The sequence below is a fragment of the Scyliorhinus torazame genome, chromosome 5 (genome assembly GCF_047496885.1).
Source record: "Scyliorhinus torazame isolate Kashiwa2021f chromosome 5, sScyTor2.1, whole genome shotgun sequence".
Classification (NCBI taxonomy): Eukaryota; Metazoa; Chordata; class Chondrichthyes; order Carcharhiniformes; family Scyliorhinidae; genus Scyliorhinus; species Scyliorhinus torazame.
In genome coordinates, this window is record NC_092711.1 from 146,964,217 (window position 1) to 146,976,968 (window position 12,752).

The 12,752-nt window shown below is 45.9% G+C and overlaps 1 protein-coding gene across 1 annotated transcript in view; it reads left to right on the plus strand.

Moving 5' to 3' along the window:
* The window catches only part of LOC140417959 (uncharacterized), a 97,997-nt gene that overhangs the window by 28,972 nt on the left and 56,273 nt on the right, over positions 1-12,752 (plus strand). The window contains exon 4 of the mRNA XM_072501390.1: positions 3,780-4,217. Within this exon, the coding sequence (XP_072357491.1) occupies positions 3,780-4,217 (438 nt within the window). The remainder of the gene's footprint in view (positions 1-3,779; positions 4,218-12,752) is intronic.

The following is a 12,752-nucleotide window of genomic DNA, read 5'->3' on the forward strand; positions in this document are numbered from 1 at the left end:
TCCTGTAGTGCAGAAGGCCATTCACCCCTTCACATCTGCACTGAGCCTCAGAAAGAGCATTTCACTGAAGCCCACGCCCCATCCTATCCTCATAACCTGGTGCATTGATCATGGTCAACCCACGTAACCTACACATCTTGATCACTGTGGGGCAATTTAGTGTAACCAATCCATTTTTCTGGACATCTTTGGACAATGGGAGGAAACCGGCGCACCCGGAGGAAACATGAGGAGAATGTGCAAACTCCACACAGACACCCACCCAAGGCTGGAATTGAACCTGGGTCCCTGGTGCTGTGAGGTAGCAGTACCAACCAATGTACCCTACTCCTGGCCTAAGTTAAATTGAATTCACTCATGGAAAGCCCAGGAGGAGCAAGTCAGTCAAATTGGAGCCTATGATTTGAGATAGGAGTCCCATACTTTACCCAATGCATCAGACTCAGAATGAATTACAGACATTAAAAATTGCATGGAGATGCTTTCCATAATCAGCCTATGCCAGTTTTGAATCGAGGGAGAACTGACTGGTCTGCTTCTGTATTGAGCCTGATGAATGTGGGCTCCATCCTAATCCAATCCCTTATGAACCTAAGACGAGAGGCCAATTGATGAAGCCTGATTTTTGGGCGACCATACCCTCCCTTAGCTCCTGGTGATTGGAACTCAACAAACTTGTGGCAAGGTTTCTTTTTGTTCCTATCATTAACTGAGTAGGTCCTGCCTAATTTTAGTAATTTCCTTCATGACTCTGGTCGACAACAGTATAGGCAGTATCTGCAGAGAGTACAACAGTCTGGGCAACAAATTCACTTTAATGAAGGCGATCCTCCCTCACCATGAAATCGGAAGAGCCGACCATTGGGCAAGGTCCCACCTAATAGCCACCATCAGCTGTGGAAAGCTATGGGGCTGGTTTAACACAGGGCTAAATAGCTGGCTTTTAAAGCAGACCAAGGAGGCCAGCAGCACTGTTCAATTCCCGTAACAGCCTCCCCGAACAGGCGTCAGAATGTGGCGGCTAGGGGCTTATCACAGTAACTTCATTTCATCGAATCATACAATTTATAGTGCTGAAGGAGGCCATTCGGCCTATCGAGTCTGCACCGGCCCTTGGAAAAAGCACCCTACCCAAGCCCACACCTCCACCCTATCCCTGCAACTCAGTAATCCCACTTAATCTTTTTTGGACACTAAGGGCAATTTAGCATGGCCAATCTACCTAAACCGCACATCTTTGAACTGTGAGGGGAAACTGGAGCACCTGGAGGAAACCCACACACACACTGAATCCGGGAATCAAACCTGGGACCCTGGAGCTGTTAAGCAACTGTGCTAACCACTATGCTACCATGCTGCCCACGGTAGCATAGTGGGCAGCCTGCTTGTTACAATAAGCGATTTTCATTTCAGTTGTCCCCGTATAGCTGTCTAAAAGAGGGGCCATTGACATTCCCAGGTTTTAAATGGCATGGTGTGGGGGGCGGGGTGTGGGACATCTGAAGGGGAAGTTAGCAAGATTGGAGGCTTAGCCCTCAACCCCTCCCCACTGGCATGGCCTCAGACTCAGTAAAACTGATCTCGTAACCAGAGAAGCCGCTAAATCTATCCACGACTCCAATAATGGCTGGGACTGAAACACTGGGGTTCAACACAAACTGCAGCCCGTCATCTGCACACAGCATGATCGTGTGCTGCCTCACCCCCCCCCCCCCCCCCCCCCCCCCCCCCCCCCCCCCCCACAAGTCCCAATATCAGAGGATCCAATCTAATAGCCTCTGGCAATGGCTCAGTGGCCAACGCAAACAGCAAGGGAGACAGAGGGCAGCCCAGTCTAGTGCCTCTCTGAAGCTCAGAATTTGATGCCCTTAAACCATTGGTGAGCACCGCCACTTCACGTGGTCCCCCACAGACAGATTTCTGATTGATGAGGGAGCCGAGGGTCATGGGGAACCAGCAGGAAAATGGAGAGAAAGCTGAGATGAGGAGGGATTTCTTCACTCAAGGATGTAACACAAGTGCCAGGCAATGACCATCTCCTACAAGAGAGGATCTAACCACCGCCCCTTGACATGCAGTGGCATTACCCTCGCTGAATCCCCCACAAACAACATCCTGGGGGTTACCATTGATCAGAATCTGAAGTGGACTGGCCACATTAATATTGTGGCTACCAGGGCAGGTCAAAGGCTGGGAATCCTACGGTAAGTAACTCAGTTCCTGAACCCCCAATGCCTGTCCACCATCTACAGGGCACAAGTCAGGAGTGCAATGGAATACTCTCCACTTGCCTGGATGAGTGCAGCTCCAACAACACTCAAGAAGCTCGACACCATCCAGGACAAAGCAGCCATTTTGATTGCTCCCCCTTCCACAAACATTCACTCCCTCCACCGCCAACGAACAGTGGCAGTCGTGTGTACCATCTATGCACTGCAGTAACTCACCAAGGTTCCATAGACAGCACCTTCCAAACCCACGACCACTACCACCTAGAAGTACAAGAGCAGCAGATACCTGGAACCTCACCCCCTGGAGGGTCACCTCCAAGTCACTCACCAGACCGACTTGGAAATATATCGCCCTTCCTTCATTGTTGCTGGGGCAACATCCTGGAACTCCTCCCTACCAGCACAGTGGGTGTACCTACACCTCAGAGACTGCAGAAGTTCAAGAAGGCAGCTCACCACCACCTTCTGAAGGACAACTAGGGATGGACAATAAATGCTGGCCTAACCTGCGACCCCCAAATCCCCTGTCAGTGAATTAATTGTTTTTAAAAAAATTTGGACCACCAAATTCTTTTTTTTTTCCAATTAAGGGGCAATTTAGCATGGCCAATCCACCTACCCTGCACATTTTCTTGGGTTGTGGAGGTGAGACCCACGCAGACACGGGGAGAATGTGCAAACTCCACATGGACAGTGACCCGGGGCCGGGATCGAACCTGGGACCTCAGTGCTGAGAGGCAGCAGTGCTAACCACTGTGCCCCCCAGCAATGAATTTAAAGACAATCTGGTGAAGCTTTGGAATTCTCTACCCCAGAGGACTCTGGAGCCTCAGTCATCAATGAATTTTCAAGACAGAGATTGTCAGTTTTCTAGATATTGACAATGTCAAGGGGGGGTAGTGTTGGAAAATGGTGCTGAGGTAGATTGGCCAATGATCTCATTGAATGGTTGAGCAGGCTTGTTGGGCCGAATGGCTGACTGCAGCTCCTAATTGTTATGATCTTTGTGTCCAGGACAGGAAGCAGTGAGCATGGATCTGTCAATCAGCCTGAATCAGCACCTTCAGGAGAATTGGGAGGGTGAATATTAGATACAGCAGTGAGAATGGAGGGAGAGGGTATGGGACAGAGATTTACAGCTTTGGGGAATGAGAGAGGAAAGAATGTTCTCCAGGAACTAGAATTGTCTGTTCTGAATTTCTATCCTGTACTGACTGTGATGTCTGTTCTTAACTCCTTTTACAGGATAGGATTTACGGACAGAAATCTCAAACATCACGTCTAGATCTGACAGATTCACTCGGTTCATTGGCCATTTAATCTGGAAGGAGAAATGTTTGCCCGACCTGTTGGCTTCAAAAGATTTTAAACATCAGTGTGACTGGAAAAGCCCCGAGACACACACACACCCGAGTGAGAGTGTTCCAGAGCACTGACTGGGGAAGGAGCTTTAACTAGTTACACAGCCTGAAAAAAAAATCACACCATTCACAGCGGGGAGAGACCGTACACATGTTCTGTGGACGAGGCTTCAACTGATTGTCTGACCTGGAGAGACACGAGGACACCCAAAACATGGAGAAACCGTGGAAATGTGGGGACTGTGGACAGGGATTCAGAGCCCCATCAGAGCTGGAAGCTCATCGACGCATTCATACTGGGGAGAGGCCATTCATCTGCTCTCAGTGTGGGAAGGGATTCACTCACTCATCCAACCTGCACTCACACCAGCGAGTTCACACTGGGGAGAAGCCATTCACCTGCTCTCAGTGTGGGAAGGGATTCACTCAGTTACACAACCTGCTGTCACACCAGCGGGTTCACACTGGGGAGAAGCCATTCACCTGCTCTCAGTGTGGGAAGGGATTCAGTGAGTCATCCAACCTGCAGAGACACCAGCGAGTTCACACTGGGGAGAGGCCATTTATCTGCTCTCAATGTGGGAAGGGATTTTGTGATTCATCGCACCTACTGAGACACCAACAAGTTCACAATTGATTACAGGGGTTGGATTTGCTGTTATTGTTTCTGTTCTCAAGCAAAGGTCTAATACAGGTAGGGAATATACAGTGAATGGTAGAACCCTCAAGTATTGACAGTCAGAGAGATCTAGGTGTACAGGTCCACAGGTCACTGAAAGGGGCAACACAGATGGAGAAGGTAATCAAGAAGGCGTAAGGCATGCTTGCCTTCATTGGCCGGGGCATTGAGTATGAAAATTGGCAAGTCATGTTGCAGCTGTACAGAACCTTAGTTAGGCCACACTTGGAGTATAGTGTTCAATTCTGGTCGCCACACTACCAGAAGGATGTGGAGGCTTTAGAGAGGGTGCAGAAGAGATTTACCAGAATGTTGCCTGGTATGGAGGGCATTAGCTATGAGGAGCGGTTGAATAAACTTGGTTTGTTCTCACTGGAACGACGGAGGTTGAGGGGTGACCTGATAGAGGTCTACAAAATTATAGACAGGGGCATAGACAGAGTGGATAGTCAGAGACTCTTTCCCAGGGTAGAGGGGTCAATTACTAGGGGGGCAAAGGTTTAAGATGCGAGGGGCAAGGTTTAGAGGAGATGTACGAGGCAAGTTTTTCACAGAGGGTATTGGGTGCCTGGAACTCACTGCCGGAGGAGGTGGTGGAAGCAGGGACGATAGTGACGTTTGAGGGGCATCTTGACAAATACATGAATAGGATGGGAATATAGGGATACGGACCCCGAAAGTGTAAAAGATTTTAGTTCGGTCGGGCAGCATGGTCGGCACAGGCTTGGAGGGCCGAAGGGCCTGTTCCTGTGCTGTACCTTTCTTTGTTCTTTGTTCTCATTCTTCACAACTTGGAGAATACAGGCCCAGTTTCCCCAATCTCTCCTCATAGGACAGTTCAACCATCCCAGGAACAAGTCTGGTGAACCTTCGTTGCACTCCCTCTGTGAAGCAATAATATCTTTTCGAAGGTAAGGGAAGTAAAACTGCACACACTGCTTCAGCTGGGGTTTAACCAAGGTTCTATGCAATGGGTTTATTCTGGCCGGTCTCACGACTTTGCTTCCAGTGGGCTGATGCTCTTTGAGCCTGGGAGAGCACATTTCCACTGAAATGATCCACAAAAGCTGATGAAGGACATTTATTTTATCCTGGATAGTGAATATGTTTTTCCCCCACTACAGGTAGATCTGAAATAAATGTATTTGTCTCTGTTCCATTGAGTCTGCAAGACCAGGCCAGACGATTCGATTGGTCTGTCAGTATCAATGCTCCACATGAGCCTCCACCCACCTCTCTTCATCTCCCCCATCAGCATCTCCTTCTATTCCTTTCTCCCTCATGTATGTATCTAGCTTCCCCTTCAATGTATTCATGCTGTTCACCTCAACCACTCACTGTGGTGGCGAGTTCCACATTCTCACCACTCGCTGGGTAAAGAGGTTTCTCATCAAATCCCTATTGGATTATTGAACCCCTTCATTATTTTAAAGACTTCCATCAGGTCACCCTTCAGTCTTCTCTTTTCTAGAGAAAAGCAGCCCCAGCCTTTCCTGAGGGTGAAATACTCTCAGTTCTGGTATTATTCTTGTGAATCTCTGTTGTACCTTCTCCAGTGCCTCGATTTCCTTTTACTAAATGGGGATCACAAATGTTGACAGTGCTCCCAGTGTAGTCTAATCCTGGTACTAACAAATTGAACATCACCTCCCTGTTTTTCAATTCTATCCCTCTAGAATGGAACCCTATATGTGGGCCCCCCACGTTAGGAAAGATGTGAAGTTCTCGGAGAGGGTGCCACCATTAAGAGAATGACACCAGGGATGAGGAATTTGAGGGAGTTGGAGAGACTACAGCAGCTGAAATTTCTCTTCTGAGCTCACAGAATCTGGAGAGTGGGGAATGTGGCCATTCAGCCCATTGAATCCATGCCAATTCTCTATAGAACCAACCAGTCAGCCCCATTATCCCGAATCCCTGAGCATTCATTTCCCTCAAGTGCCATCCAATTTCCTTTTGAAATTCTTCTATCACCTCTCCATTTGCTGCCCTCATAGGAAGTAGGTTCCGGGTCATTACCACACCACATGTACACAAGGCTCCCAGAGCAGAGAAGGAATTCACTTGGCCCATGTTTCCCATGCCAGCTCTTTGTAAAGCTACCCATTTAATCCCATTGTTCGACTACTTTGTTTCTTTTCATGAATGCATTAAATTTATTTTTTGAAGATCCAGTTCAATCAGCTTCCAGCACCGTTTGTCGACAGTGCATTCCAAATCACACCTCGCTGTGTTTTACAACAAATAATTGGATATAATGTGTCTGGAGTTTCACAGAGTGATCGAAATGGTGTCAAAAACAAGGTTATTACAAAAATTAAGATTCAATCTTTATCAATGATTTTGGTGAGGACACCGAGTGTAATATATACTAGTTTGCTGACAATTAGAACCGGTGCATTTCAAGAGCACCTCTCATGACCTCTGGACCTTCTAAAGTCTTTGAGAGACAATGGAGTACTTTTGAAACATTTACTGCTGTAATGTCGGAAACTAATAACACATGTGTAATCAAATATAGTTTTAAAATTGTTATTTTCATAGTGTATTCAGTGTCACAAGGAACAAGGTCAAGGAAGCTCTTTTAACTTCTAAAATGTGGCTCCTTGCAGCCATTTCACATTTTGTATCTTTTCTAGATTAACTCTGTATTGATTTCATACCAAAATAGTCAGTCATTAAACCAATGATCATTCATTTGTGAACAATAATTATCAGTAGTGAATTGGTGTATTCGGATATTATATTGTAAAGAATAGATCTTTATTTTTAAAATTAACACTATCAACCAAAATGTTTCTAGAAACTGCAGAGTTAGCAGAATTTGTTTGAATAAATAAAGTATTTTAGAAGTTTGAGAAGGTACTGGACATAATATTCTGCCAAGGGTATGTGGATGAGGCAGTGGCGTAGTGGCATTGTCACTGGGCTAGTAATCCAGAGATCCAGATTAATGCTCTGGGTTCAAATCCGGCTGCAGCAGATGGTGAAATTGAGATTTAATACAAGTCTTGAATTAAAAGTCGAATGATGACCATGGAAACATTGTCGATTGTTGTAAAAACCCATCTGTTTTACTAATGACCTGTAAGGAAGGAAATCTGCTGTCCTTGTGTGGCCTGGCCTACATGTGACTCCAGATCCACAGCAATGTTGTGCTTGACTTGTAAATGTTCTCTGAGATGGCTAAGCAAACCACTCAGTTCAAGGGCATTTAGAAATGGGCAATAAATGGTGGCCTCACCAGCGACGTCCACGTTCCCATGAATAAATAATAAAAAGAAATAAGGCTCAATGTTCCATTAACTATCTCTTTGAACGAGTGTATCTTGTATTTAATAAATGTATTAATTAAAGATTTCTGTATTAATTAGCGACCTGTCAGTAACAGATGATTGAATAAGTATTGAGTCTTAATTGAGTTACAGTTAATTAATCAGTAGTTTGAGTGAAAGACTGAGTTTTATTTGCTGTCAAAATGTAAACACTTAATTGCTGTGTATATAAAGAAAGTGCAATGAGGATAAATGTACTGACAAGAGAGACCTTCAAGCTCTGATTAGCCTCAACATTTGAAACGGTATGAATAAGGGATTGTATAGAATCAGATAAAGGGATAGTATGAAACAGTTCTATTGTATTTCGGTCTAAGATAATGAGAGAAGGTGGGGATCCAATTAAATTAATCCAGTGACCAAATAGACCAATTGTCATATTACAACAGGCCCAACTCTGACGTGAGGTAATGGTCACTTTGGGGATAAAAGTAGAGGTTCCAAAGGTCTTCCTTGCTGGCCAAGTACTGAAGAGCCCCGAGGCTGAATTTCGCAAGAATTACTGTCAAAGAAGGAGCCAGAGAGGGTTACGCTTCTACAGACTGATCACCCACATGAAGTTGTAAAAGTCAATGTCTGAAAGTTGTTCAGTAAACATTTTTCATTTAATAAATTTATTTTGTAAATTTTCTTACCAGTGAGTTCTGTCTTTGCCTCAATTGATGAAAGCCTTATCCGAACCAAAGTGAATTTATGAAATGCTAAGTTCAGAGTGGCTGAAATTAATTAAGTTCCAGATAACAAGATCAGATAACAGAAATCTTCAATTTAAAAACTTACATTTCTATAGCGTCTTTCACACCCACAGGACATCCCAAAGTGCTTTACATTCAATGAAGTACTTTTGAAGTGTAGTCACTGTTGCAATGTAGGACACGCATCAACCAGTTTACACACAGCAAGATCCCTCAAACAGCAATGTGATAATGAGCAGATGATCTGTTTTTAGTGATTGAGGGATAAATATTGACCAGGCCACCGGGGATAATTCCCCTGCTCTTCTTCAAAAGAGTGGCTGTGGGAACTTTTACACCCACCCGAGAGGGGCAGACAGGGCCTCAGTTTAACACCTTATTTGAAACAAGGCTGTTCTGACAGTGCAGCACTCCCTCAGTGCTGGGACGAGGAATGTTGGATGTGATTTTTGTCCTCGGGTGCCTGGACTGGGATTTGAACCCACAACCTTCTGACTCAGAGGTGAAAGAGCTGCCCACTGAGCCACAGCTGACACTGTCGTCAATACAAAGTTAGAAAGGAAAAGTTACCCTTTAAAACCCCCACCCTTTGCCTCCAGTGCCTAAATCTAATAATAAAACCCCCAGTATAAATAACATGGATTTGACTGGCAAATGTTGAAGTGTTGGTTTAGAGCCACAAGTTTCGACTTCCCATTTGAGCCTCGGGCACCTTTCTGTCTCTATTGCTCATGTCAATGACAGCGAGGCGACGGAGCTGAGGGCTGAATTTAGCTGAGAAGAACGGGGCCTGTGTCCCAGTTGGGAAACTGCCATGGGGATCGCACTATTAGAGAAACAGGAAGTTGTTAGAGGTGTGACTGGGAATTAGTCTCCAACCAATTGTTATATGGGTCACTTGGAGAAACCTATCTTTAAATACGTATACAGGGAAGAGGCTGCAATGAAATATGTCCCTTTTTTGAAAAATAAATTTAGAGTACCCAATTAATTTTGTTTTTCCAATTAAGGGACAATTTAGCGTGGCCAATCCACCTACACAGATTTGGGTTGTGGGGGCAAAACCCATGCAAACACAGGGAGAATGTACAAATTCCACACAGATAGTGACCCAGAGCCGGGATCAAACCTGGGACCTTGGCGCTATGAGGCAGCAATGCTAACCACTGCGCCACCATGTTGCCCTTGAAATTTGTCCCTTTTAACCCCCACAAAAGTAAGAGGCTCAGATTCCCAGGCTGCAGGAGGAGTCCATTTGTACTACTATTATCTTTGAAAGAATTATTTGATTCATCCAATTGCTCTGCTCTTTACCCACAGACTTGCAAATTCTTCCCTTTCAAATATTTCTCCTTTGGAAAGATATTATTGAAAATACTTTCAGGCAGATCAGAACAACTCGCAGACAAAAAATAAAACAAAGTTTCATCTACCCTTCTGGCTCCTTTGCCAATTACCACAGAGGGACTCACTTTCTGGAACGAGCCTGTCAACCCCTCTCACCCACTTTCCCTAAAGTGCATCAATCTAATGAAAAGTACAGAAAAATCTAATATTTTTACGAATAAATGTTTAGTGATGAAACAGAACACGATTAAAAAAAACAGAAAATGGCTGAGGATCAAAGACAACCAGAGTAAAAAGATGTTCACAATGTTCTGGACCCAAATTGTTTCTCTTTAATTCATCTGGAGCCTGTTCCCTGCCCTCTTTGTGGAACATCTCCGCTCAGTCCACAAGCATGACCCTGACCTGCCGCTTGCTGCCATTAGAATTCACCACCTTGCTCTCAGGCTCACATTTCTGTCCTCAGCCTGCTGCAATGTTCCGGAGAAGCCCAACACAAGCTGGACGAACAGCCCCTCATCTTCCCATGAGGCACTTTACAGCCTTCTGGACTCAACATTGAGTTCAACAACTTCAAACCCTGAACTCTCTCCTCCATTTTGATTTGTTTTTTGCCGAGTGCCAGTCTGCATCATGTTTTCATGTTTTTTGCTTGCAGACAGAGCTGTCCTTTATTCTGCCATTGACACTTACTCTGCCCCAATGCTTTGATTCTTTACTACAACCATTACCTCTCCCTTTGCCTTTTGTTCCAGGACATTTTTGCCTTTTAATCTCGCCCACCCTCTAACCAATCCCTGACTTTCCCTTTTGTTCTACCTGACCCTCCCCCTTTCTCACCAGCATTAAACCCATCACATTTCTCCCTCTCTTTAGTTCTGAAGTAGAGTTACATTGGACGTGAAACGTTAACTCTGGGTATGGTCTACCTGCTGTGTTGCGCCCGAACAGGAGGCGCCGTGTGGCCGGTAGATGTTGGGAGAGATCTCCCATGAGATCTAACCGGGTCTCGCAAGGCGTCGCAATCAGGATCGCGCCCACAATGTGCGGGATCGAGCCTCGCACACTTAACTGGGTTTAAAACCCAGGATCTATCGGCTCCCAGCATCTATCGGCGTCACCAGGGAAACCCCAGCCACGCGCCGTTCAGTACTGGTCCACACAGACATTGGAAGCCCTGAGAAAGGGGGGTCATCAGTGACCCCATAGCCCATGGGGAGTTGTGGGATAACGTCATGTGTGTGGGGAGTGAGATTGCTCGTGGGTGGGGGAGCCTCAAGCTGACTTATAGAGATTGGGGCACCCTTTCCAAACCGAGCTGTGAGAAGCCGGTCTGGCCGGCGAGTTCAGCTCCCCAGTGATGAGGATAATTCTCAGTGTGGGCTTGACTGGGGAGAAATTCCCCCAGAACCAAAAAAGTGACTAAATGTGGTTAAATAGCGGTGGAGAACTCGCCGACAGAGTCAGGGAGAAACTCACAACAAACTGGCCACAAATAACACTTTGAAACTTTTCCGTGAGATCACGCCCTCTCCTCTTTCCACAGCTGCCAGATCTGCTACATTTTTCAGTTCTTTCTGTATTTATGTTATATCTGTCTGTAGTGGGGGGGGAATGCTATTTACTGTCGAGGATAAAATAAATGTCCTTCCTCAGCCTTTGTGGACCATTTCAGTGGAAATGTGCTCTCCCAGGCTCTAAGAGCATCAGCCCACTGGAAGCAAAGTCGTGAGACCGGCCAGTCCAGCAGAAAGAAACCCTCCGACCCTCCCACTTCACCAAGTGTCAGAATTAACATGGTTCAGTCCTGGATGTGATTAACAGCAGAAATTGTAGCAGAGTCCAACTCCTTCAATGCCTTGTGAATTCGCTGATGTTTCTTCAGGCTGGAAACTGAGTCAATCCCTTCCCACACAGAGCAGGTGAAGGGCTTCTCCCCAGTGTGAACTCGCTGGTGTCTCAGCAGGCTGGATAACTGAGTGAATCCCTTTCCACACTGAGAGCAGGTGAATGGCCTCTCTCTGGTGTGAACTCGCTGATGTACCCACAGTGTAAATGATGTTCTAAACCTCTGTGTGCAGAGAGTAGCTAAATGGTCTCGCCTCAATGTGACTGTGCTGTTGGGCCATCAGTTCCCAAAAGCTTTTGAAGCCGTTCGCACAGTCAGAGCATTTAAAGGGTCTGTCTGCAGGTGGGATAACTCAGTGAATCCCTTCCCACACAGAGCAGGTGAATGGCCTCTCCTCAGTGTGAATTCGCCAATGTCTCTGCAGTTGGGATGAATCACTGAGCCCCTTACCATACAGAGGGCAGGTCAATGGCTTCTCACCTGTATGAACTCGCTGATGTCTCAGCAGGATGGATGACTGAGTGAATCCCCTCCCGCACACAGAGCAGGTGAACGGCCTCTTCTCGGAGTGAACTCTCTGGTGTGTCAGCAGGTTGGTTAATTGAGAGAATCCCTTCCCCCACACACTGCAGGTGAACGGCCTCTCCTCGGAGTGAACTCGCTGGTCTGTCAGCAGTTGGGATGAATGACTGAATCCCTTCCCACACACAGAGCAGGTGAACGGTCTCTCCCCAGTGTGAACATGTCGATGTGTTTCCAGCACCGATGGGGAGCAGAATCCTTTCCCACAGTCCCAACATTTCCACGGTTTCTTCATGGTGGCTCTCCAGGTTCGATGATCAGCTGAGTTATCCACTGAACGTGAGTACGGTCTCTCCCCGCTGTGCAATGTTTTTTCAGGCTGTGTAACTGGTTAAAGCTCTTTCCACAGTCAGTGAACTGGAAGACTCTCAATCAGATGCCTGGGTCTTGGTATTTTTTTCTGGTCAGATTGATGTTTAAAGCCTTTTGAAGAAGACAGAACAGTAAAATTATTTTTCGTTCTAGATTGAAAGGCCGATGATAATCATGTCCTGATGAATCAAGTGACTGTCAGATCTTGAAGTGAGATTTGGCTTGAGATTTTTGATGTTCTGTAAAATGAGTTTACAAAAGTCATCACTGTCAGCATAGGATAGAAATTAAGAACAGACAATTCTAGTTTCCCTGCAACATTCAGTCCTCTTTCATTCCTCAAAAACTGCAAATCTCCACC